This window comes from Talpa occidentalis, unplaced genomic scaffold, assembly GCF_014898055.3.
Source record: "Talpa occidentalis isolate TD23 unplaced genomic scaffold, MPIMG_talOcc4v2.1 talOcc4.11, whole genome shotgun sequence".
Classification (NCBI taxonomy): domain Eukaryota; kingdom Metazoa; phylum Chordata; class Mammalia; order Eulipotyphla; family Talpidae; genus Talpa; species Talpa occidentalis.
The window spans coordinates 3209696-3233539 of NW_023601104.1; the positions used below are offsets into that span (position 1 = coordinate 3209696).

The 23844-nt window shown below is 56.1% G+C and overlaps 1 protein-coding gene across 4 annotated transcripts in view; it reads right to left on the minus strand.

The window, feature by feature from the left end:
- Positions 1-7224, minus strand: part of CCDC33 (coiled-coil domain containing 33) — a 90189-nt gene extending 82965 nt beyond the window's left edge. For 3 of the 4 annotated variants that reach the window (XM_054700197.1, XM_037502119.2, XM_054700196.1), the window contains exons 1-3: positions 6806-7224; positions 4661-4816; positions 1407-1573 (exon numbers count right to left, since the gene is read on the minus strand). In XM_054700197.1, coding sequence (XP_054556172.1) covers positions 1407-1573; positions 4661-4816; positions 6806-6826 — 344 coding nt within the window. In that variant the 5' untranslated portion in view covers positions 6827-7224. The remainder of the gene's footprint in view (positions 1-1406; positions 1574-4660; positions 4817-6805) is intronic. The other variant, XM_037502118.2, reaches the window with a different exon arrangement.
- Between the last annotated feature and the right edge of the window lie 16620 nt (positions 7225-23844).

Below are 23844 nucleotides of genomic sequence, written 5' to 3' on the forward strand. Positions count from 1 at the left end.
AAAGCAGCCACCCAGCTCCCTACCCTGCCGCCCAGACTGCATTGGTGATAGGCAGGGCCTCAATCTCCCGAGATGATTGGTGATAATTGGTTTATGGAAATAGCTGAGGGGAGAAGGCAGCTCCCGGCTAGATACCATCCTCCCTGCCAAGCCTGCTCTCTGCCACCTGTCCCTCGTCACCACAAAATAGAGTTGGGGGAGGGGAGAGAGGAGGCTGGGCTGGTACTAATGGGCTTTTGAGACAAGCAAGTGTTTCACCTGTTGGTCTCCAGCACACTATCTCCCTTCCTCCACGTGGCCTGTGGGGGCCGTTGTCATAGTAACGGTGCTTGCCTGACCCCTAAGTCTGTGCTCAGGCCTGTGTTGGCTGCATTGTTGGGGAAATGGAGGAGACCTGGCTCCGTACTCCTGGAGCTCCAGGTTGGGGGAACGGAGGGATAGAATATAACTTAATTTCTGGAAGTATTTGAGACAGGTGCTCTGGAGCTCCGGAGTCGGGAGAGCTCAGCTCTGGTGGTTGTCTGGAGCACAGCTTTGAAGGTGGGATTTCAGTCAGCGTTGGGGAGACAAGGCTGGTGTGGGGCACTCTCCAAAAGGAAATGTGAGCAAAAGCCTGGAGACGGGCACTGACTGTACTCAGTGCTGGTCGGTGGAGGGGGGCGGTGTCCGTTAGCCTGGGGGGGGCCTAGCTCCCAGTGTCTACCCAGGAGCCAAGCGATGGCCAGCTTGCGGGAGGAGCGCTTTATGACCAAGACCGAGAAGATGTCCAACATCCACATGGAAAGCTGGCTGCACCAACGCTGATGCCCTTCTGGGAGACGTGAGGCCTGTGAGGTGGGCAGCCGGCATGGCACGGCAGCTTCACTTAGACGTGCAGCTATGAGATGTGTGTACCTGACTGCGATTGACTGGAAGGGACGCGGGGTGCAGTAGAAGACTAGAACGAGGGCAGCCCCATTAGAGCAATAACCAGAGAAACGGTGGGACCAAGGAGGAGGACAGTCATGCGGCCCCCACCCCAGGACTGGGCGTGGTGGGACAACCAGGAGAGGCAGACCCCAGCTCTTCTCCTCCCTTTGACCATGCCCCCACCCCTGAGCCCAGACCAGGCCTCTGCATCCAGGGGTTCGGCCCCCTGAGGCTGAGGTATGGGCAAGCCCTGCCCAGCTGGTTGTGTCTCGCAGAGAGGCTCTTCCCTCCTTCCTCAGCTCAGGAGAGCAGCTTCCAGGCAGCAGGGAAGATGCCAGAGCTCACATCTCCGGGGCCCACAGGTCCTTGTGATTCCCTCTTGGCTTCCCCTCGGGGTGTCACAGCTCCGATCCTAAACATTTGGGTGCTCAGATTCTATCCACAGTCTGGCTTCTGCTCTAGCCCACGCCAGCCCTGCCCCACTCCCAGGTACTTACACTATCACGTAGGGCCACGGCTCGGAGCCATCTGTGCAGGCGGGGAGGTTGGTGGCCCCGTGGAGTGTGACCATGACGGTCTCCTTACCGGAGGGAGACAGGTGGCCAGTGTTAAGGTCTGTGCTCTGCTGGGGGGTGTCTGAGAGGGCCTCGGGGCTCTCGATGACCTGTGGAGGGAGTCGAGTTGAGTGACTTTTCCAGCGTGGTCCCCTCCTCCACTGCCTTGCCCCTCTGGACCCTTCCCAGCTCCCTCCAAGTGCTGTTCCTCTATCATCCCCCCACCCTACCTGGAACTACAGGGACACTCACCTTTCACCCCATTTTCTCCCTACTTTTGTCCCACACCCTCCATCTCTTCATCCCTCTCTTGCCTCTCCTGCAGTTCTGGAGCCATCCATTCCTGCAGAATGACGCGGGCCACCCCACCTTCCAGGCTCGGCCCTACCTCTCAGCCTTGCTTTTACAGGCACTCTTGCCTGTAAGTCCTAAATCCCACTTGTTTGTGGGGTCCCAGCAACTGACCCTCCTCCATTTCTCCTGTAGCCTCGTCTCAGTCCACCTGTCACCTCAGGTCCCTCCTGGGCACAGCCCTTTACAGTTTGCAAAGCTTATGCACACCCACGGGTCCTCAAGTACAATACATGGAGGGGAATTAAAGCATCTGTCTAGATGCCTCGTCCACCTTCTACCCAGAGAGCCCTGGGCTAGGCAGGAGAGGGGCCTGCTGCCCAACGTGTTTCCCAAGTTGGTTGCCACAAACACACACATGTAAGGGCACGACAACCCTACAGCTTATGGATTCGTGGCCCAAAGGACCCCAGGGCAGAGAGCTGCACGGGAGACAGAAGCCAGGCTAGGGCAGTCAGGAAGGCACTTGGGAAGAGGAAGCTCTAAAGGGTTTGGAGAACATGCCCAGGTGGAGCCTGGAGGACCGGCCAGAACGCAGAATGCTGGAGTAAGCACAAAGGGGGGAGGGGACAGACTGGCTGATTCTGGAGGCCCTTTGTGGTGAACAAATACATAGGGGAGTGTGGACATGGGGCTGCTGGGTCTTGGGGTACTCTGGGACTCACTCTGCTCCATCCGTAGTACCTGGAGCTGGTAGATGACCCAGATGGACCCTTGCTTGCTGATAGGAGGACACGCCCTCTTGTCTCCCCTGCTAACTAACTGGCACGAGCTGATGGGGAGCCCCCACCCTCCTTCAGCCTAGGCAGGGTGCATGGAGACCAGCAAGAACCACGTCCTGTTAAACAGAGGGGAGGCTGAGGGGCTTGGGCTGACCTGGACCTCGCTGGAGGTCCTGTCTGGTCCTCGCTCTGCTTCTCGTGTGAGGGCCAGGTTCCCTACACTCTCTCTGCTCCCACCTTAGGGTCCCTGCATGGTGGCTCTTGGAAGCCTCAGCTACCGGAAAAGGGAAGGATCTGGGCACTGCAGGGCAGGTACTTCATTCAATTCTCAGGACAAGGTGGGTGACCTCGAACGCGAGCCCTGTGCAGTTCTGACCCATCAGCACGGCCGCCAGCTCTGCCTCCAAAGCACATCCAGAATCGGACCCCATCACGGTGTCCACTTCGAGCTCTCAAGTTTCACTCAGACCAGATCGATCGCTTGGCTCAAAACCCGCGCGGCTCCCTGTCTCACTCGGAGGCCGCCACTGCCTGTGAGGACAGATGCTCACCGGCCCAGGAAGCCGACTCACCTCTTCCTTGGCCCCGCTCACTTCTCCAGGGTGGCCTCCCACTGTTTCCCTACACACACCAGGCGGCCCCCGCCACTCAGCCGTGGCCCTGGCGTCCCCTCCACCTGGACAGCTCTTCCCCACGCCCCCATGTCCATCCCTGTGACTTGCTCCTTCACTTCCTGGAGGTCTGAGCCCCTATCTGACAGGCCTTCCTGGTACAGGCTGTGGTCGGGCTGTCTGACAGTAATAACTCATTAGGAGGTGAGAACACCTCAGAGTGCCAGCCCTACAGAGACCCTGCCCCGCCTCAGGATGCAATCCCCCTCCCCCAGCAAGGACCCAGCAGGGCCTAGCATCCTCTTCAGAGGTGTTGAGAGTTACCCCTCACCCCTATTCCCCTGCCAGGCCCCCGTGGGAGGAGGCAGAGGGAGGTCAACTCTCAGTTACACTGTGAGTGGACGACACCCTCCCCCATAGGCCAGAATGCCGCCTTCCCGGTGTCCCACCCTGGCTGCACACCCCCATAATACACCTCACTCCCCAGCAGGCTTGGCTCCTGGCTCAGTGATAGGGGAACAGGAGCAGCAGTCGGGCTCAAGAGACCCGGGTCAGTCCCATTCTGGCCCCAGCTCTCTGTGGGCCTCTCTGAACCTGCATTTCCCCACCTGGTGAGCGGAGCTCTCTGGAATAGCTTGTAATTCAGTCTTCTCAGTAATTGGATAAAGGTTCCTGCAGGGAGTTAGGAGAGGTGACGAGAGTCTCTCTCACCACAGATTCCCAGCAACTGCCTGAAACGGTGTCCCCTCATAGGTGTGAGGGCACAGGGCCTGCTATGAGCTCCTCAGTGGCCCAGACGTGTGGGCCTGAGAGCTCACACTGACTCCCTGGCAGCCCTGGAGTGACCCAGGCACTGTGCAGACCAAACCATGAGTCGTCCCCCTCAATGGCCTCTGTCCTCTACCCCCCGTGTGCCTCTCCATCTAAAACAATCTTCCCGGAAATAAAACTTGCTGGGGGGTTGGCGAGAACCTTCCAGTTTCACTTCTGGGCATGAGGCCAGCTGCCAGGTTGGCGCCTCCTTGCAAAGCCCACAGGCATGTGCCCGCTGGGCAGGCCGGGCCCAGGGCCAGGGAGGCCTGGGGCCAAGGGGGAGGGGAGGCGTTGGGCCAGGGTCTCCAACTGGCCTGCCTTCCCTCCCGCCATCTGGATGGGAATCTGCAGGCTTCCCTCGGAAACGCACTGCATTGAACCAACATGTCCACCCTCACCCCCACCCCATCGGAACAGAACATGCACATGGTGGGATACATACGGGTGACGGCAAACCCCTCCTAAGTCTCAGGCCCCACAAACCCAGCTGTGGGGGTGTGATGGGTCCCCAGGAGGAATTTACTTCCCTTAAATGTCTCCCTATAGACTGGGAGCCAGACTGATACTAGCTCAACTTTGGCTTTTCAGGCTTACGCTGGGCTAACCCCTAACACCATGAGGGTGCAGAGATCAGTGGGCAATGTTTGCAGACAGGACGTTGCTGGTGGCCGGCAGGGCTAGGAGGTGAGCTGAAGCCTACCTGGTTCCTGAGCACAGCATGCTCAGCTGCTCTCCTGGGCTGGCAGATGGCAGGCTCAGAGGTTGCTAATTCCAGTGCCTTACCCATCCTGACAGTTCGCCTTGCCCTCAACAAGGCAGGATTAGCCAGCAGATGTCCCGAGGGATCTGTGACTACCTACCAGGACAGGGATGTGTGTGATGGGGGCAGGAAGACTGGAGTAACAGTGAAGGGGTTAAGGGCCCATGTGTTTGAGCTCTCAGGGGTGGGGGATTAAAGTGGCTTTGGTAGGGAGAAAGATAAAAAGAGACAAACTCCTCTACCTTTCCAGAGCTCTCTCTTCTGGCACCGTGGGAAGCTGTGGGAAGTGCATCCTCCAGAGTCAGGTGCCAGGGGAGCAGGGGCTGAGCTGGGAGGCACAGGGTCTGGCTGCCTCTGTGCAGTCATTTGGGGACACTGTTAGACTCCAGTGGGCCTCAGTTTCCCCAACTATAATGTAAAGGCTTTGAGTTAAAAATGGTCCCTCAAGTTCCTTCTAGATTCTGAGGTTGCCTGAGAGTCGTGATGGCCACAGTAAGGCCCTTTTCTAGGCAAGAAAACAGGTTCAGATGTGTTAGGTCCTTGCACGAAAGTGCACAGCTCAGCCAGCAGGGGCAGAGCTAGAAAGGGTCCACATGTGTCTACCCCGCCTTCTGTCTCTGCTCCAACCAGAGTTCTTTGCAATGAGGTGCTTTTTCTGGGCTACAATGTGTATCTCCTTGGGCGCATGACCAAATTCTGCAGCATTTATTGGTACGAGCAACAGGAAGTTTTCATGTGTGGTATTTGGAGAAGGAGAAGCTTTTCAAATGATGATGTAAAAGTCAGAAATCATGAAGGAAAGGATTGATAGATTGTGATTACATTTAAAAATCCATTATCAATTTCTTGAGTGGTCCAAAATTCACCACAATGCAAAGAGAAGACAAACAGGAGAAAATATTTGCAATGCATCAAAAAGGATTAATAGCACCAGTCCACAAAGAACACTGACACCTATAAACATCACCGTGATGAAAGACCTGAGTGGAGAATTGCAGAAGAAGAAATACAAATAGGTAATACTATATAAACTTTATGAACACCCTTTAGGAGAGTTTTACCCAGCTATTCCTAAAGCTAAAATCAAATGAAACAAATGTGGTTCCTCCTCAGGGTTCCCAGGGACACTCCCTGGGTCCCCAGTCCACTTTGGGTGGGCAAGTGGGAGCTTCAGGAACTGGCTGGTAATGGAGGTCCCCCAGGTCAGGCCAGCCCAGCACCCAGTCTTGGCATCCCAGGAGGCTTACAGGGGGTGGGGGAGTTAAGTTATAGGTAAAGGACACCGGAACCAGACACCAAGGTCAGGGGAGTAAAAGAAGAAACTGGGGCCTGGGCAGCCTAGCTACTTGTTTATTTAACCTGGAAGCTGTTCCCAAGTTGGCCAGTCCTGTGTGCCTTGGCCTTATCTCTTTCCACCATCCCTGACACCAAGCGACACCACAGAGGGCCGGGGCTCAGAAGGGCCGGGAGCAGAAGGCAAGGGAGCCCCAACACCGAGCTGGTGATGTCTCACTGCACTGAGCTTCTAGTCCTCCTGGCAGGGTTGTGCTGCCGGGTCACAGCTCTTCATGACGCCCTACTACAGGGCACATGCCATTCTGAGCGCTAAGGATACAGCAGCGATCAAACAGACCAAACCCACTTCTCCCCAGGGGCTGGGGCACTTGTGGCCCAGGGCAGAGGGCTGGGCCAGGACTGGGAGATGTAACAAGGCCTCTTCCTGGCTAGTGAGGCAGCCAGCTAGAAGGAGGGTACCGGTGGGCCATGTCACTGGGCTCCCTGAGCCTCTGATCTGAGCCACAAATTCCAGGCAGGGGCGTGCTACACTCACTTTCTGCCACATTTCTCTCCAGGTCACGGGGTCGGGCAGAAACAATCAGCAAAGGTAGTAGGCAGAGTGACTGGGCCGCATTTCAGACCCCACGTGGCCCAGCCACCCAGGACACCCCACCTGGAGGAGCCACAGAGACCACTTCACTCCCCACGTCGCCGCTGTGAGGCTACGTCAGGATAGAAGAGGCACAGGAAAGGGCTGTGAAGAAGAGACAGTTAAGGCAGGGGCGTGGCCACGCCTCCAGGCCTCACCTTTTTCTGCTTCAGTCCCATTCTCTCCAGGGCAGGGGAGTCCTTGCTGAGAGTCTCGGGGACCCACGCCTGGTGCTGGGCGGGGATCTTGTATCAGTCTTGCCCAGACAGAAAACCTGGACGCCTCGGAGTCTTTGGGGGTGGTGAACAGTAGAGTGTCAGTATGGTCTGGGGGGCCCACACATCAGCCTTGGGAGCCAGAGAGGAGGGAGGACGGTGGGCCAGGGAGCCGGGGTCTAGAGTTGTCTTAGCAGCCAGACATCCTGCGGATGGAGGTGCCATGGGGGTTCTGGGCCATGGCGAGCTGAGCAGGGGTCAGCAGCTGGACAACTGGCTCCTGGCACCCCCGGGAAGGTAGAGACAGGGGTGGCCCTCCTTCTGCCCAGACCTGGGGAAACTGCACTTTTCACCCGGCTGGATCACCTAGGCAACGCTGTGTGACGTCACAGGGCAGGGCAGGGGCCGCAGAGTCCTTCCCAGGTTCCGGGAGCTGCATCCTGCCTGCCTCTGCTTTCAGCCCTCCTTGCCACTCCTCGCGAGGGGGCGGAGGATGTCCTGGGCAAACTCCATGCAGGCTTTGTGGACGCCACCCCCACGACACCGGGAACTACAAATCCCAGGATCCCCAAAGGGAAGGTTGCGAGGACCTGAGGGTGGAGTTAAGCAACTAGGCTCTCGGTTTGGGTATTTAACTGGCCATGTTGGGGTGGTGGGGGACAGCCGCTGGCTTGGCCAGGAGGCGTGCTAGGTTTTGGCCAGCTCGGCGGGTCAGCTGAACAGGTAGGACGCATTTACGAACTTATCTCCCTGAGTTATTCATTTCCCCAGTTCCCCTTCCCTTGTCAATAAACCTGTCATCGACCTTTTGCGTGTGTCTGCAGTTTAGCATTCACAAGGCCCCTTAAAGCACGTGGGTGAGGACCCACAGTCAGGCAACCCCATTTTATATCGGGGTTTGCCCTGTAACACTCGCACCCCAAACAGTCCATCACCCAAGATCACCAACCACCCCGTGTGCTCAGACCTGTGCTGGTCACACCACAGAGAGGGAGGCGGGCCAGACACTGCCCCAAGCGGAGCTGCAACTTGCCCGCCTTCTGCCTCCTTGGCTGCCAGTAGTCCTTCATTTGGTTAATAATGATAAACACAAAATGCAAGAGGGAGAGTTCTTCTTGGGGGTGGGTGGGAAGATGGAGAGAATGGAGAAAGAACACACAAGCACCCACATTACCGGTAACTTTGTCTCTGAGATCGGGTGGTCCATTATTTTATATTCGATTACGGTCTTACATTATTTGACGTAAATTGCAAACAAAGTGCCATTTATGGGTCAACATGGCTCTAGGGTATGGACCAAAGATGATGATGAATCCAATCCTGAATTCTGCAAGACATTGCTACAAGGATAACAGCTCTATTTAATGAGCTTGTCCCCCATGCCAGGCACAGTTTTAAGTGCTTTTCTCTACAGTGACATCGCCCTTGGCCTGGAGGGGAGGCGGGGTGGTCTGGACTGGGCCTTACAGGATGACCTGAAGTCCTGGGCTAGCAAAGGTGAGATTTGGGGTACTGGGTGGGGTTGAAAGGTGTCTGGGAGACCCCTGTGACGTTCCTCATTTTTCTGCCAGCTGCTTTTCAGCTCCATTTCAGGATTCCTCCCCTCTCCCTTGACTTGGGGATCAGCAGCAGGTCCATCTGGCAGCAGAAGACAGGAGCTTTGCAGAGGCCCCGTAGCTTCCTATCCATCCTCTACCCCAGAGAGATAGGGAAGAAGGGTTTCTCCCCAATTTTAAGACAGGCAAAAAACAAGCCCTCACCTTTGATTAGAACTGAAGGGAGAAGCCAAAGTCACCCAGAGAGTTGGGAATGAAGCCACGAATCCATTCCTGCTGGGCCAACACTGTCAACAGTATAAAGAGGGTCTCAGGGGATGGCCCCCCAGTTTCCCCAGAGTGTGCCCCCTTCTTAGTCCTGGAGGCTGACACACAAGGTGGGATGAGGACCAGTGCCGTCCCAGTGCCGACAGGCCCTCTAGGCCCAGTTCAGGGCTGAGAGGCTGGCCAGGAGCTTAGAGAGCAAACGCGAAGGAGGCTTTCAGGGTGCCAGAGTGCCTCCACCACCCCATGCCTCCTGAGATTCTGCACCCTAGGTCCCCTGCCTCCCTTGAGGTGGCCCCAGTCACCTGCTGGCCCTGGGCTCCAGGCTCTCACCCAGAGGCCCACCTAACATCTCAGCTTTCTGCTGCTACAGCCCTCAGCCGTATACCTTCCTGCCTGGGAGAAAGTTAATGCAATTGAGAGCCAGTTGCAGCCGTCTGGCCCCAGGGTCCTGCACTCAGCAGTCAGGGAAGGAGGGCCTTCCCTCTACCTCCCTGGCTGCCCAGATCCTTAGGTCAAGGGCCCCTGGGATACTCACTCCTGGGCCACAAGAACCTCCCCAGAGCAGCTTCCTTACCAGTGAGAGGGCCATCAACCTAGGGCTTGGGTGTGGCTGTCCTACTTATTTATTAGCAGTATAAATCCCAACTATTCTATGTGCCTCCCAGCTACCCTTTCTGCCTCCAGCTACTTTACCTGCTTCCTAGATATCCAATCTACCCCTGAGCTACTCTACCTGTCTCCAGCTACTCTACCTGCCTCCTAGCAAGCCTACCTGTCCCCCCAGCTACTCTACCTCCCTCCCAGCTACCTTAGCCGTCTCCAGCTACTTTACCTGCTTCCTAGCTATCCTACCTGCCCCCAGCTACTTGACCTGCTGCAAGCTACTCTACTCCAGATATTCTACCTTTCAAGTAAGGGGAGTTCTACCTCCCCAGCCAAAGGAAGTGAGCCTGTTCCCCCAAATGCCCAGGGAAATCTTCTGCTCCTTTGTCCAGGAGCCAGCTCCAAGTTTTGGTGACTCCAATTCTAGAGTGAGAAGTAGGTTATGATTGATCTCACAGCTAGTGAGATCTTCCTTTGATCTTCCTTATGATCTTCCTTTCCACCACCAACCCCCCCAACACAGAGGACACTTGGAGCTGCATCATTTGGGGCCAGAGGTTTAACACAGCCATGAGGAACCCACAGCTGCAGAGGGCAAGCCACTGGGCCGGACATGGGGCTGGCTCTGGGGGAAAGTAGGGGTCTGCTTCCTCTCTGGCTTTGTGCTGGGCAGCAGGGAGAGTCTGGACAGATATGAGGCTCATAGCTGTCCACACTCCCTCAGGCCATGACTCGGGGCCTAGCTTCTGGGGAGACAGCCCTTTGGGCCTAACTATCCATGCACTACGTACCAGGTAAGTGTGTGTCCCACACTCCCCATACTTGGCCTTCCTTCCCCCTTTGATGTGCCTCCCACTACCCCTCCCTCCCTGCATCCTTTGGGCATCTGAATTGGGCTGCTGGATAAGGAAAGAGATGGACAAGGTGAGAAACTTAGTGTGATTTTGTAGCCAATGGAAGTTCAGAGCTGTGTGGTCTTGGGTAAAATACTAACCCTCTCAAATAATTGAACTGGAGCATTTTCTTCTTCCTACCAGGCCCCTATCTGATGCACAGCTGCGCGAGGCCCTCTGTGCTCTCCCCTGACACAGCCTGCCATTGCCACCGGCATCCCCGCCGCCAGCACCGTCATTCCACTGACATTTAGTGAGCACTTACTCCATGCCAGTGCTGCGTGCTGCCCAGAGCATTCCTGCACTTCCTGTGTAACCCTCACATGCATGCTCCCCAGCTGTCACTGTCGCTGCCCCAGTTTTTAAGATGAGGCTGTAAATGGTCTGAGAAATAAAGGCACTTGCCCACACTGCTTCAAAACAGCAGAGCAGGGGGCCTCCCCGGTGGCGCAGCGGTTGAGCGCTGGCTTGCAAAGCTGCCGGCGACCTCTGCGGCGCCGGTTCGATCCCCGGCTGCTCCCCGGCCACCGGAGGAGGGTCCCACATGGCGCTCAGACCTCTCCTGCCGCCCGCTGCTCCCCTCAGCAGTGTACTTCGGTCCTTCTGCCTGCTCTGCTCCCTGCTCTGGCTCTGGTGAATTCTCTCACCCTCCCGCGCTTCTGACTGTACCCAGTGCATGTATAAACAAAACGAACAAACAAACAAACAAATAAATAAATAAAAACATGCCTCTATTTAAAAAAAAAAAAAAAATACTCATAAAAAAAAAAAAAAACAGCAGAGCAGGGATTTGAGTCCAGCCCTGCTGGCTCTGCAGCCTGAGGTCACAAGCACAGAAATGTACTGCTTTTTCCTAGAACTCCAGAGAAAGGGTTCACTTCTCTCCTTCCTTTGCTCCCAAAACTGGGCAACATGAAAAAGGTCAAGCACAGACACAGAACACCTGGCCCTTTGAAAGAGGCTAGACAGACGCTCCGTGACAGCGCAGGCCATAGATTTGGACTAATGTTGAAGGAGAGAGAGGTAGCGCATCCTGAAGGCACAGCTGGGCCCGTGAAGCCGGGCAGGGCAGTGTCTAGAGGACACTTCCGTCCGGCACAACAGGTGGCAGGGTTGTGACCACCGAGGCTGGTGGGTTCACAGTGCCCTCGGCTGTGACTGGGATTAGCAATAGGAGCTTGCTGGAGTTCAGCTCATCCCCTTGGATGCCGGCTGCCTGCTGGCCGAGTGGGCCTCAGTGGGGCCCTGGAGCCAATGGAGGCTGCCCTCTGACCTTCCCCTAGCTTCTTACTCACAGAGGTGACCTGGGTCAGCTCACTCAGTGGCTCCTGGGCTGAAGGTGTGCACCTACACATTTTGTCACAACTTCACTTGATATCCCGACCCAGTCACTGTGCCTGTTCTGGTGGATTCTGGTGCCTGGAACTGACCTTCCTGGCTCAGCACCACCACGGTGCAAAAGGAGTTGCAAGGCAAAAAAGCATGATGACTTGGAGTCCTCCAGGTCCTGCTTTAACCCCAGCTCGCGGGGCCCTGCAGGGAGCAGTCAGTAAGTCCCTTGACAACTTGGGCCTCAGTTCTCATCTGCAAAGCAGGAGCGGCGAGGATCAGGTGAGGGTATGGATTCCCAGCATATGGAAAGCTGCCCCAAAGTGAGCCTGCCCCCACATTCGTGCCAGCTGATGCCTATATAGAATCTCCGTGACTCCAGCTTTGGCAAAAGGAGACTTGGGGTCTCACCACATCCATCTGCTCAGCAGGCATGCTACTGACACACGGTACTGCAGGGGCCTCTCGGTGTTTGGTAAGCAGAGCTCTGGCGTGGGGCGGTCTGGGTCCCAATGTCACGTCATGAATCACTGCTAAAGATACAGCGGGACTTACGAGCGCTTTTCTTTTGAAAAATCAATAACTCGCTAACAAGGGTCTGAATAAAGGGGTAAGCAGTGAAGGCCACTGGCCATTCCCTTCCATCAGGAGGGGACTGAATTGGGAGACCTCCAGGGAGGAGTGTGAGGGGTCCACGCATAGGGCAGAGGGGCCTGGAGGGGGCGGTAGGCGCAACCAATTCCCTCACCCCAATTCTTCTAACCCATAAATCTGACCAAATCCTTCCTCTGCTTCAATGAGCCCTTTGGCAGGAGGAGCCCATGGGTCTTGGCAGAGAACTCTCTCAGGAGAGTCCTGCAGATCTCAGGGCACCTCATGTCTGCCTCACACCCTCACTCCAGGCACACTCCGTGCCTGTGGTGCCCTGAATGGGCTCTGTTCTCTGCACTCTTCATAGATGCTCTTCCATCCGCCTGCATTACCCTCTTCCCTCGGGTCCCTGAATAATTCATGGCGTTCTTCAACACCCAGCGGAACAACTTCTAGCAAGTCTTCCTGAAAACATCCCCATCCCTACCCAAGGGATCAGATCCACAGCCCCTGGCCCTGCCCGAGCTCCCCTGGCTCATGAGCCATCACTGACTTTTCCAGGAGAGGCCTGTCTCCTCTGAGGGCTGGGACTATCTATGCCTGGTGGTCCCCATATCCCCAGGGCCAGCCTGTTGCTTGGCACAGAGATGGTGCCAGGTGGGTGCTCATTCAGTGAGTGAGGGCAGGCTTTAGAAGCAGATGCCATCCTCTTCCCTGTGAGTCCCCAGATGCCTCACCATAGCCCGGGTCAGGGACTCCTGTTCCCCAAATTACCTTTCTTCCTCCAGAGCAGAAGCCCTCAGAGGGGGCAATTAGTATGCAAATTAGTATGTAAATCTCACATTCACATTATTGCTAGCAATTCTGTGCTATGCACTGTTCTGCGCACTTACATATGTTAACTTAGTCCTCACGACTGCATATGAGGCAGGGACAACTGTAGCCCCATTTAACAGATGAGAAAATTGAGGTCGAGCCAGGACCCCAACTTTAAACCCGGGCCCTCTAACTAAAGTCTGCATTTGTCATCAGCCCTCTCTCTCCCCTACTGAGGTGCTTATGGGGAGTTTGGGGGTGGCGGAGACAGTCGGGAGCACCCAGCCCCCCTGCTCTACAGCTGGGATGAGCCAGCAGGTCCGAGGGGCTCTCGTTACAGGAAACTGCTTATTCAGGCCAAGTCTGCCTGGGATCCTTCATTCCCTCCGTCTCGGATTCCCTGAGCAGCGCTGGCGCCCCTCGCCCACCGCCCGTCATCTCTACCAGAGAGCAGAGCCTCTGGCCCTAATCTCATTTGAGGCCGTGAAATCGCATTTGCAGCGTATTAATGCAGCTCAGAGCTGGCCGAGCCTGCCTGTCTCCTGGAGGAGAGGAACCTGGAAAGCAATCTCCCTGGGAGGCGGCGCCGGAACACCCGCCGACAAAAAGCAATTATGCTTTAGAGGAAGATTAAAATGATAGGCACACCCCTCCCCGGCACCCCACCCACCCGCGGACCACAGCCCCACTTGGTCCCACCGTCTCCCAGCAGTTAGTCCAGGACAGGCTCAGCCCTCTCTCTCCCAGGGCGCCCCCTCGCTGGCTCCCAAACTCCGCGTTCCCAGCAGAAACCAGGCTCGCCCCAGCCTCGGGGCCTCCACCTAAGCTGTTCCCTCTGCCTGGAGCGCAGCCCTCCACCCTCACCATTCTCCAGACACACTGATCACAGCTCAAGTGTTGCAAGCATTTGCTGTTTCCTTGAAATGACTACAAATTCAGTTGAACAATCCTGTTGGGAGGACTGTCATCATCCCCATTTAGAGATAAAGAGAGGAGGCGCAGAGAGGTAAACCCCAGGGCAGGAGGTGGCAGAGCAGGGATATAAACTAAACCTTTGCCCCTTCCTCTGGCCTTCTGGACTTGACTCAACAGCTCCTCTCTAGGCTGAGCAGGGAGCTGAATTCCACCTGGGGCTTTTTAAGCCACAAATTTTTTCTAAGTGTCATCCACCAAGGCCAATGGGTCAGGGGGTTTTCCAGGGAACTCTGAGCCATGGGCAGCCCCAACCCCTTCCAGTCCTGCTCCCAAACCACTCAGTGCACCGAGCCCGGGTTGTTGGGGTCAGCTTAACATGGCCAAGCCTGATTCAGCTGGACTTGGTATGATGTGGGGCCCCGGGAAGAAATCCATTCCCCCAACTGTTCCCCTTTGATCCTGTGTGAGTCTCCCTGGGAAAGAATGCTGGGAGTCATTCCCAACTGTGTGCCAGATCAGAAAAACCAAACTAGACAGATGGTGGAGCCTGGATCCCAGCCTGCCTTTGCTATTGACTCAAAGGGAAGATTTGGGGAAACCCTTCACCTCCTCCAGGGGCTCAGTTTCCTGGTCCAGAAAACGGACCTTATTAAAGTGACCCGGCAATGCCTACCTCCCAAGACCCGTAAGATGCTCCAGCGGGCTTTGCAGGTGCCCTCTGCCAGCCTGGCTAGAGTGGCCTGGACTAGAGAGAGGCCCAGGGACAGAAGTGATTTGTGCCACATCACACAGCTCACATGCAACTGTGACACGAGCTCCGACACTGAGGTCTTTTGACTCCCAGCCAGAACCGGTGGTCATAAGCAGACCGAGTCCCTGATGACCACCCGGCTCATGCAGTCTTTGCTGCCATTTTGGAAAGCATTGGCCTCCAAGTCCTCTTATTTCCTCTGCCCGCCCAGCCTGGTAGCTCCCCAAGAACTGGGGATACAGCTATCTTGCTTATTCCTGCTCAAGAAGTGGATGGATGGACGGATGGATGGAGAGATGGGTGGATGGATGCCACCCTGGGCTGACGGAGACTGGACTTGGGCCCCAGGGCAGGCTGTCGGGTCCCGACAGATGTCCTGCACTCATCCTCCATCTTTCCCGGGAAGGGGGCCAGTCCCTCGTGGCCTCAGCTGCTCCTGACTCCCAGAGCCCTGCAGAACCAGGCCAGGGCTTAGGCTGGGATGTCTCTGCTGACTCCTGACAGCCAGCCCCTAACCAGGTGGGCAGACTGGGTGCTGCCAATGCGGCTTCTCTGCTGCCCTCCCCCACCCTCTCAGAGAGTATTATTAAAGATTGGTTTCCTATGGGATTTGACTCTACCGCCTACATCACATGTGCCTTGTCCCTGAAGCCTCTTTCTCCTCTGGGGGGGGGGGTTGTACAGAGATGAAGCCAGGAAGTTCCTAGGGAGATGGGGTGTCCATTGGAGAGTCGCTGTGAGTCTATCCTTGTGTGTGGGTGGGGCGGGCATGTCCACATGTCCAGAGTGTGGTGGGACTGTGTATATCCACATGTGTGTCCCTGTGTGTACGATTGTCCATGCTGGTTTTCAGGAATGTCTGTGGATGCACATCCACCTTCCAGGGGCACAGTGAGGGAGAAAAGGTTACCCTAAAAACCATGATAACTGTACCCTCCCACCTCTCTGCTTCCTTCTTTCACAGTGAGGTGATTCTGGCGATGAGAAGGCCGCTACAGGCCCTGGGGCCCACCAGCTGGTCCTGGGAGGAGGGCACCCCCTTCCTTTCTGTGTCCCCCCGACGCCACCTCTCTCTCTCTCTCTCTCTCTCTCTCTCTCACACACACACACACACACACACACACACACACTCACTGGGCCTCCAGGACGTGTGAGTCAGCTGCAGCCTTGACTGGGAGGGGGTGGTGGCCATGCCATCTGGTGTGCTCACTTACAACAATCTGCTATAAGGGAGCCTCTTTCCAGACTAGCATCCAGGCCGAGTTCACCTCCTCCACCCTGAACCCCAGTACCCAGATCCCAGAGATAGCAGGGCTCACAAGTTCCCAACACCCTTCCCCCTGGAAGCCCCCCTAGGCAAGTAGAAAGGAGCCACTGTACTTTCTAGAAACAGAAGTGAGGCCCAGACCCACCCACACTCTTTACCCAATATAGACATCCCAGCTCATGCCTGGTTCCCGCAGGCAGGGCGAAGCACACGCTAGCTCCTTTCATCTTCCCAGCGAGAGCAGACATAAAAATTGTTCAACCCCATTTTAGAGATGTGTCCATAGAGGCTGACGGAGGCAGCCTCTCTGTAACCTGCACAGTTACCAAAGAAATGCCTGAGACTGATCTGAACCCAGGTCCATCAGAGCCCAGCCTCTCTCCATGAGTTTGAACCACCCCACCCCACCAGGTTCCAGGCACCAACCTCCAAAGGACTCCAAAGGGATAGACAAACCCTTGGAAAGCAGGCAGGGTGGGAGGGGGCATACTTGAGCAAAGAGATAAATATCGGACGACGGCCCAATTTATGTATTTTTTGATTTCATCCCCTTATACCCAGAGATCTCTAGATCCTTTAGAGCCCCGGGCCCTGGGCAGAAAGTCTTTTAATGCCACTGAGGAAGAAGGACCAGCGGGTGGCCTACAGGGTAAATGTGGCACCTTTAACGAGTGGCTTTTCTCCTCCAGAGGGGGCTGGCTGTGCCTCCCACCCCACCCTGCCTGGGGCCAGCCCGCCTCTCCTGCCAGCCTCAGCTCAGTTGGCACACCCCTCCCAGGGTGGGTGACAGCACTCTCTGGGAACGCCTTGACAGTGTCTTTGTTCCCCTGAAATAAAAGAAAAACGAGCTACAAAGAGAAACCTCAGGTAGCTTTTAACGGGGCTCAGCTGCCTGGGGCAGAGTGTGTTTAAGCTGGAGGCACTTGTCACTGGAGCAGAAGGGGAGCCACCGCAGTGCCCCCCCCCCCCCCCCCCCCCCCCCGCAACTCTCCTCAGCCCCGGGAGTTTACTCAAGGAAAGGCTCTTTCAAATAGCAGCAGAGGAGAAAAATCAATGACAATTGATAGAGAAATGTAAAGCAGCTGTCTGCACTGTTCATGTGCATGCGTGCACACGTGCGTGTATGCATGTGTCTGCGCGCAAGTGTGTGTGTGTGGGGGGGGGGGTTAGAGGTAGGCACTGACAAAGCACATTGCAGGACCCAGGATGATCTGCTCAGAGCCTGGGGCCTGGAGGGTGGGGGACGGGGAGTCAGTCCCTGGCACGTGCCAGCGGAGGGGTGCTGGCGGCTGGGGGTGGGGCAGCATGGAGTCGCTCACTCCAGTTAAGAGAGATTAATATATTCAATCTGCTCTGGGTAATTGAGGGAACAATTGAGTGTTTTTCTAAAGCACATAAAACCGCCTCATTTGCAAGGAAGAGCTGACCTGCTCATATCCTCACTTGTATTGGATGGAACATGGGGGAGGGGAGACACTGAAGTCCCGATGCAAGGACATAAATATGGGACACCCCAGAGAGCCCCCTCCCCCACCCCGCTGCTGTCCTGCCCTAACCTGTTCTCCCCTCCCCCCACACCACTGTGTTGGTGGCATCCAAGCACGCCTGCCAGAGCCTCTGCTTTCCCACCTGTGAAATGGGCCAGTGGCACCACCAGCACCCCGAGAGCGGGAGGGAGCAGCAGACCACTACTCCCGCCACCCCACCCCCACACACACACTGCGGGTCTGGCACCAAGGTGAAGGGGCTGGAGCAAAGGGGCATCAGCTCCCCCTGCCAGACAGCTCCCCACCCCCACCCCAAGATGAACCGGGCAGTAAAGTTAATGAAATCCACATTGTGCGCCTTTCCCGCTTGAACCATTCTAGTCTCCAGGGCAATAGAAATAGCATGTGCAATAGCGAGCAATAAAAGACATAATGAATTTAAAAGCAGAGCAAAGAGGGAGGAAGGGAGGACCTGGAGAGGGCTGGCCCGGAGGCAGAAAGGCGCCTGGGGCTTGGAGGGGTGGGGGCTGGAGCTCCAGCTGGAATTGGGAACCTCGAGTCTGCTTAGGGGTGGGGGGAGGGAAGTAGCGGGCAGGAGGTGAGGAAGAAATTGGGGGAGGAGAAGGGAACAAAAGAGAGGGCCCCAGAGACAGAGACGGGGGTTCAGGGGCCTGGGACGAGGGCTGAGGGCTGGCTGCTGGCCGCTGCCCGCCGAGATCCCCTCTGCTTCTCCTTCATGAAAGCCCCAGCCTGTAGGTGCCAGAGCCGCATCAGAAGCCACAGGCTTCGAGCCAGGTGCTCGGCATTTGGTGATTGCTTTATTAGCTTTTTCTTCCCTTTTTTTCCCCCCCTCTAGGGCACGCAAAAAAAGGTGTTTTAAATGGAAAGAATAAAAAAAGACCCGTGAAAGCATCATTTAAAAGGCTCCTGGGGAACGAAATCCTTTCATGAAACAAAACTGCAATTGTTCGAGAAGAGGTAAATGTCAGGGAGGGAAGGGGTGGTGAGGGAGCCCCACATGCTCCCCCCTCCTCCCTCACTCCCAGCCTTGTGGGAGGAGGAAGCGCAGGGCCTAGGGTGAAGAAACCCCCAGGATGGCTCCCAGAGGTAAAATCATGGAATTGTTTAGTTCATGTTTTCAGAAATCTCATCACTGGGAATTTCCAGCCCAAAGTTTTCCCTCTTAGACAGCTCTGCCCGTGGGAGATGTCCTTAAGCCTTCAGGACCTGCGGGGGAGGTTTTGGGGATACAGTGAGGTATCAAGAGAGATGTGGCCCCTGGGGAGACCTCCTCATTCTCCCTGAGACGAGATGTTCGGGGTCACCCCAGCTCCCAGAGCAGCTGGGCTGTGGCCTGCACCTTTCTGCTTCCCTTGCCCGCAGGGACCCACTCTGCACTGTCAGCACCAGACAGGCCGCCGTCATTCTGGTCAGATAAACTCCCTCTTAACCTGAGGATCTCAAACCTGCCAAGAAGCACAGGAGGCAGGATGAGGAGGGCTGAGCAACCTGTGCAGCTGGCAGGAACCCAAGAGCTGGGATTTCCCCTGGGGTAAACTGCCTTCTGCAGCCCCTCCCTAAGCTCCTAGTCCCCTGATTACTGGGTTGGGGCCAGGGAGAGATTTCCAGAGAACAACTTGTGAGCTTATAATAAGGTTCTAAACGGAATAGATTCAATGGTTAAACTGCCTGAAGCCTATGGGACTGAGGATAGTTTGGAAGAGACAAAATCAATGCAGGGAAGTCTTCCTGGAGAAGGTGGCCTTGGGTCTCTCCATTTGCATCTGGAGCTCAGAAATCCATTCTTGGCCTTGGATTGAATGTTGGTGAACTTGGGCTGGACCCAAGAATGCAGTTCTCACTTCTTTCCATCCTCCCTGCTCACTGCCTTCACCTCTCCCCAGCCCTATCCTAGCTTCTTTTCAGTCAAAAACCAACAGAAAACTGGGTTAAGCCTTGCCCTCCTGCGTCTCAACTTCCCTATGTGCGAAGAGGGGACAGAGGTTGGGCTCTGAGGGTCCCTATGGTTCTGTAACAGTGTGATATCCATAGAAAGGGGAGGCTCCAGGTTCTCTGCCCCACCCAAGGAAGGGTGGAGCTGAGCAGTGAGGAGAAGCTACAAAAGACTGGGAGAAAGACTTGGAAAAAAAAGAAGCCTGGGCAAAGACTTGGAGGAGGCACATGGAGCAGAGAGACATGTGGAAAAGAAGCTGTGTTTTCTTCTCGGCCTCGGAATTATACCAGGGACTTGGGGGGCATGTAAGAAGACACTTGAAAGAGACAGAAATGTGGGTGAGAAAACGTGCGGAGGCTGACAATGGCAGCCTTTGTCTTGACTTGTATTTTGATTTTGTTTTTTTCCTTTCAGATTGGTCCGGCCACTCTGCCCCTTTCCTGTGGCTCCCCACCAGGTGTCTAGACTTGCCGCAAGCTTTTGGCCTCAGTATCCCCCCACTTTGGACCAACCCTTTTTAGCTGGGCGATTACCCACAGGGAGATGGTAACTTTGGGTGTTTCATTGGAAACTATTTGAACTATATTCTTTCTCTTCTTTCTATTGCACACTAATTGTATTGAAGTTCTTTTCTATTAAAGGTCTTACACACTAAGAGTGTGTTGTTTTGGTGTTGATGTGGTAGATGGCAGAACCCATTTAGTGCAGGCAGGTTTGGGGGTCCTGGGTGCCCCCCAGCCTGCCTGCTAACAGTTCTAGGCTACAACCACTTCCCCAGGGAGCTGGTCATAAGCCCAAAGGGTAGCCCAGGCCCCTGTACCCCGACTAGGATCCCAGTCTTGCTGCTGTCCTTCCAGGTGTGTCTCTGAGCCTCCAACTCACAGCACCAAGAAGGCGCCCACCTTCCTGAGGCTGAACTGCTGCATGCCTCGCCTGAGGTGAAAGAAACAGCCCTGTTCTTCTGAAGGGCCCCTCTCCATTGTGTGCGCCCCACCAGCTTCCTGACCCTGTTGTCAGGGCTGTGATTGCTGACCCCCCAGGAGGGAAGCGATTTTCCTCTCCCTTGAAAGCCATTTTCTTGTCTTGGTAGAAGCAGACATCTGACACTTTAAGAGGGAGAGTGGCAGGGAGATGATGGCATTAAATAACAGAAATTAGAGCTGCCTGCGATGACAAAGCCAGCTCAGCAACCCTCCTTGCAGTCGTCCTACCCTCACTCATCCATTCAGAGCCGCAGCCTGCACAGCACCGTCCACAGCACCCTGGTGCGGTAGCCAGGGCAAGCTGGGGCCTGCAGAGCAGGGCATGGCTTCTCCACGAGCCTCCTCTGTATCTAGCCCCGTAGATACAAGCTGTAGGACAGGAGGGGCCAGGGCTCAGGACCTAAAGTCAGGGATCTTGCTGTTGACAGGAGCATTGTCATGTAGGAACCCAGATATCCATCTCTTTCACAAGTTCCCCCTTGCATCCCCAGCCCCCAGCACAGAGTCGGGCACACAGGAGGTGGTCAAAGGTATTTGTTGATTGATGAATGAGTGAACAGAGGCTGAGATTTGGGTAGAAAAAGAGAAGTGGGTATGTGGGCCAGAGGTCCACCCCTCTGGTTTCCCTAGCACAAGCTTCCAGGTCACGGCTGAAACCATAGCTCCGATTCCCTCCCACAGAAACCCCTCCTGGGGGCCTCCATGGCCTCCTGAATTGAATATCCACCTCTGTTCTTTTCCCACTGCACCCAGGTCCCTCCACTTTCTGGCCCCCCCCATCTGCCAGTCCAACACAGGCCAGCGCCCCGGCTGTACTTCGCCCCAGAGCAACGCGCTGATCAGAGAGAGAGGCCTTATGGGAGACCCCAGCACCCCTGGCAGGAAAATTTTGGTTTTGGCCTCAGTCACTACCCCTGCTGCCAGCCAAACGCTTTCCCTCCCTTTGGCCAGTCTCCTCCTGGAAGATCCTCCCCAAAGCCTAATACTCCCATCCAGCGCGGGGTTGATCTGACGGGGACAGAGTCAGCACTTCACGAAGGTTTGATGGATAAATGAATGAATCAAATGAGTGAAAGAGTCACCTCAAAGGACATCTCCTCTGAGGAGCATTTGTGAGGCTCCAAAATTGGACCCGCATACTCCTTCACAGAACTCTCCCCCGGCAGGTGTGTGCCCACCGGGCTTCAAGCCAGGTGGCACCCTGAGCCCAGCCACTGACCTAGCCGAGGGTCCCATGCCCTAGTGTGCACTGAGGTCCCTGGGAAATGTTGTTGGTATTAAATGGAATCAACATTTGGGGATGAGGCTCAGTTTCTCCACCTATGAAATGGGCCGCTACTTGCTCTGCTAGCTTCGCCTGCACTGGCTGTGAGGCCAGGGAGACCCACTGCCTGGTCACATGGGGGACCCCTCCTACAGCCTGGACATGGACCTCCTCACCTGGGCCTGGGGCACACAGGGTGCTGATTCAGGGCTGAGTCCCGCCGAGCCCTGGTGAAAGCTGGATGGGTTTGAGGGTGGGCACCCTGAGCCTTCTCCGAGGTGGTCATTCGGAGCCTCCCTAGAAACCTAGTAAGAATGTGAGATTGAGTTTAGGGACTGAAAGGGCTCAGGTGACACTCATTGGGCACAAGAAGCCCCACCCAGGAATGTTCCTGCTCTGTGTGAACTTCGCTCCCTTTGCTGTCTTCCCCTTTGAACTGGGCCTCCCAGGGCCTCCCTGGTGGCACAAGGGGTTAAGCACCCCACTAGGAAGCAGTCCACAGCCACTGCAACACAAGTCAATGCCCAGCCAGGCAGGGAGATACCCACATGGCGCAGCAGACCTCTCCTGTCTTGCCTGCTGCTCCCCTCAGCAGTGTAATTCAGTAGATCTGCCTGTTCTGTTCCCTGCTCTGTCTCTGGTGAATCCCCCCGCCCCAACCGCACCTCTGGCCTTATATGCATAAATAAATAAATCTTTTTAAATAAATAAATAAACTGGGACTCCCAGTTGGGGTTCTGGTTCTTCAGAAGGGAGCGAGGTGACTTGGGGAAGTTCAGGGAGGAACTGGCGATGGCTGACAGCCCTGGGTCTGCTAACTGAGGGTGCCTGGACCCAGGGAACACCCACCTGCAGCTTGGGCAACTGGAGCTCTCCGCCTGGTGACCAAGGCTCTGACTGGCCGGCTTCAGGAGGGCTGCTGGAGGCGGGAGGCCGGGCCCGGTGCTCGTGGAAGGCCACGCTGTAGGCCAAGCGCCCACAGTGGCGTGCAGTGGGGTCAGTGCTGGCCCGGAGGAGGGCCAGGTGGCCGCTGTAGCGGTACAGGTCCTCGTGCTCCCGCGCCCCCAAGTTCATGCGGGGCTGATCTGGGCGCGGGTAGATAGGGAAGAAGGCCTCGCCCACCCGCTGGGCGGGATCTCCCGAGGCCCCACACAGCCGCAGCGCCTCCACCCGCAGACGTGCATCATGCTGCCCGTCATTCTTGCAGAACCCTGGGGGCGACATTGGGCTCAGAGGCTGAATCTGGGACCTCCCTGCCTCCTCCCTGCGCATTAGGAGGACAAACGGGGTCCTCAGGAAACTGGGCTCCCTTCCCCCCTAACTCAGGTTGAGAGGCTGTGGGATGGGCCTGGGTCCATTTAATCTGTGGTTGCCTAAAGGTCTGGGACAGGGTTTCCCATTCCCTCACACCCGGGAAAGCAGCCTGGGTGGCCTCATGGTCAGGGCCTGGATCTTCTGCTCTTTCCAGATCGTTTAACTCTTCTCTTTCTGGGATTCCTGCCTCATCATGTGATTTGGAACCTTCCTGTCCACCCCCAACCCCTACCCACCTCCATACCCACATCCAGTGGTGCTCAGGGCTGGGCACCATGTCACTGGCGGGAATGGTACCCAGCGGCCCCAAACCTGCTGTGTACATTCACAAAGCCAGTTCTCATTCCCTCGTTCCTTCCTTCCTGGTCTGACCCCGTGTGACCAGATCAGTGTCCCCACGTCACACTGGCTCATGGTCGACCAGCATTTGCCCAAGATCACATTGGCAGAGCTTCAGGAGTCAGTCCAGAGTTCTGAACCAGCCCCTGGGCTTCCCTTGGGGCTCCCTGCTTCCCTGACAAGGGTTAGGGGAAGAGTTGTAGGTCCTTCTCTCCCCCCCACCCCCACCCCCGCCCCTACCTTACTTCCTACCTTTGGGCAAAGTAAAGACAAACTTGTTCCTGCTGAGGGTGAGGCTCTGGCCAGGATCCTGCTGCTCAATGACATCAGTAAGAGCAGAGCAGACAGGGAGGAGTTCCCCATCATTCACTTGCAGCTGCACCCCAGCCCCAGAGCCTGCCTGCAGCGGGTTCTCAGCAGACAGACGCAAGGTGTATCTGCCCTCCTCATTAAAGCCCAAGCTCAAGACCTCAAACTCCAGATCCAGGGTCTTTTCCTCAGCCTTCAGCCTTGGGCTCAGCAGGGATGCAGGGACCCAGGGTTCAAGCCCCTTGAAGTCCATGGCCTCATCAGGGACTGACCCCCAGGCTGAGCACTGCCACCTCGGGTCCTCAGTTCCAACCTGGACCCAGCCTGCAGCCTACACACTGGGC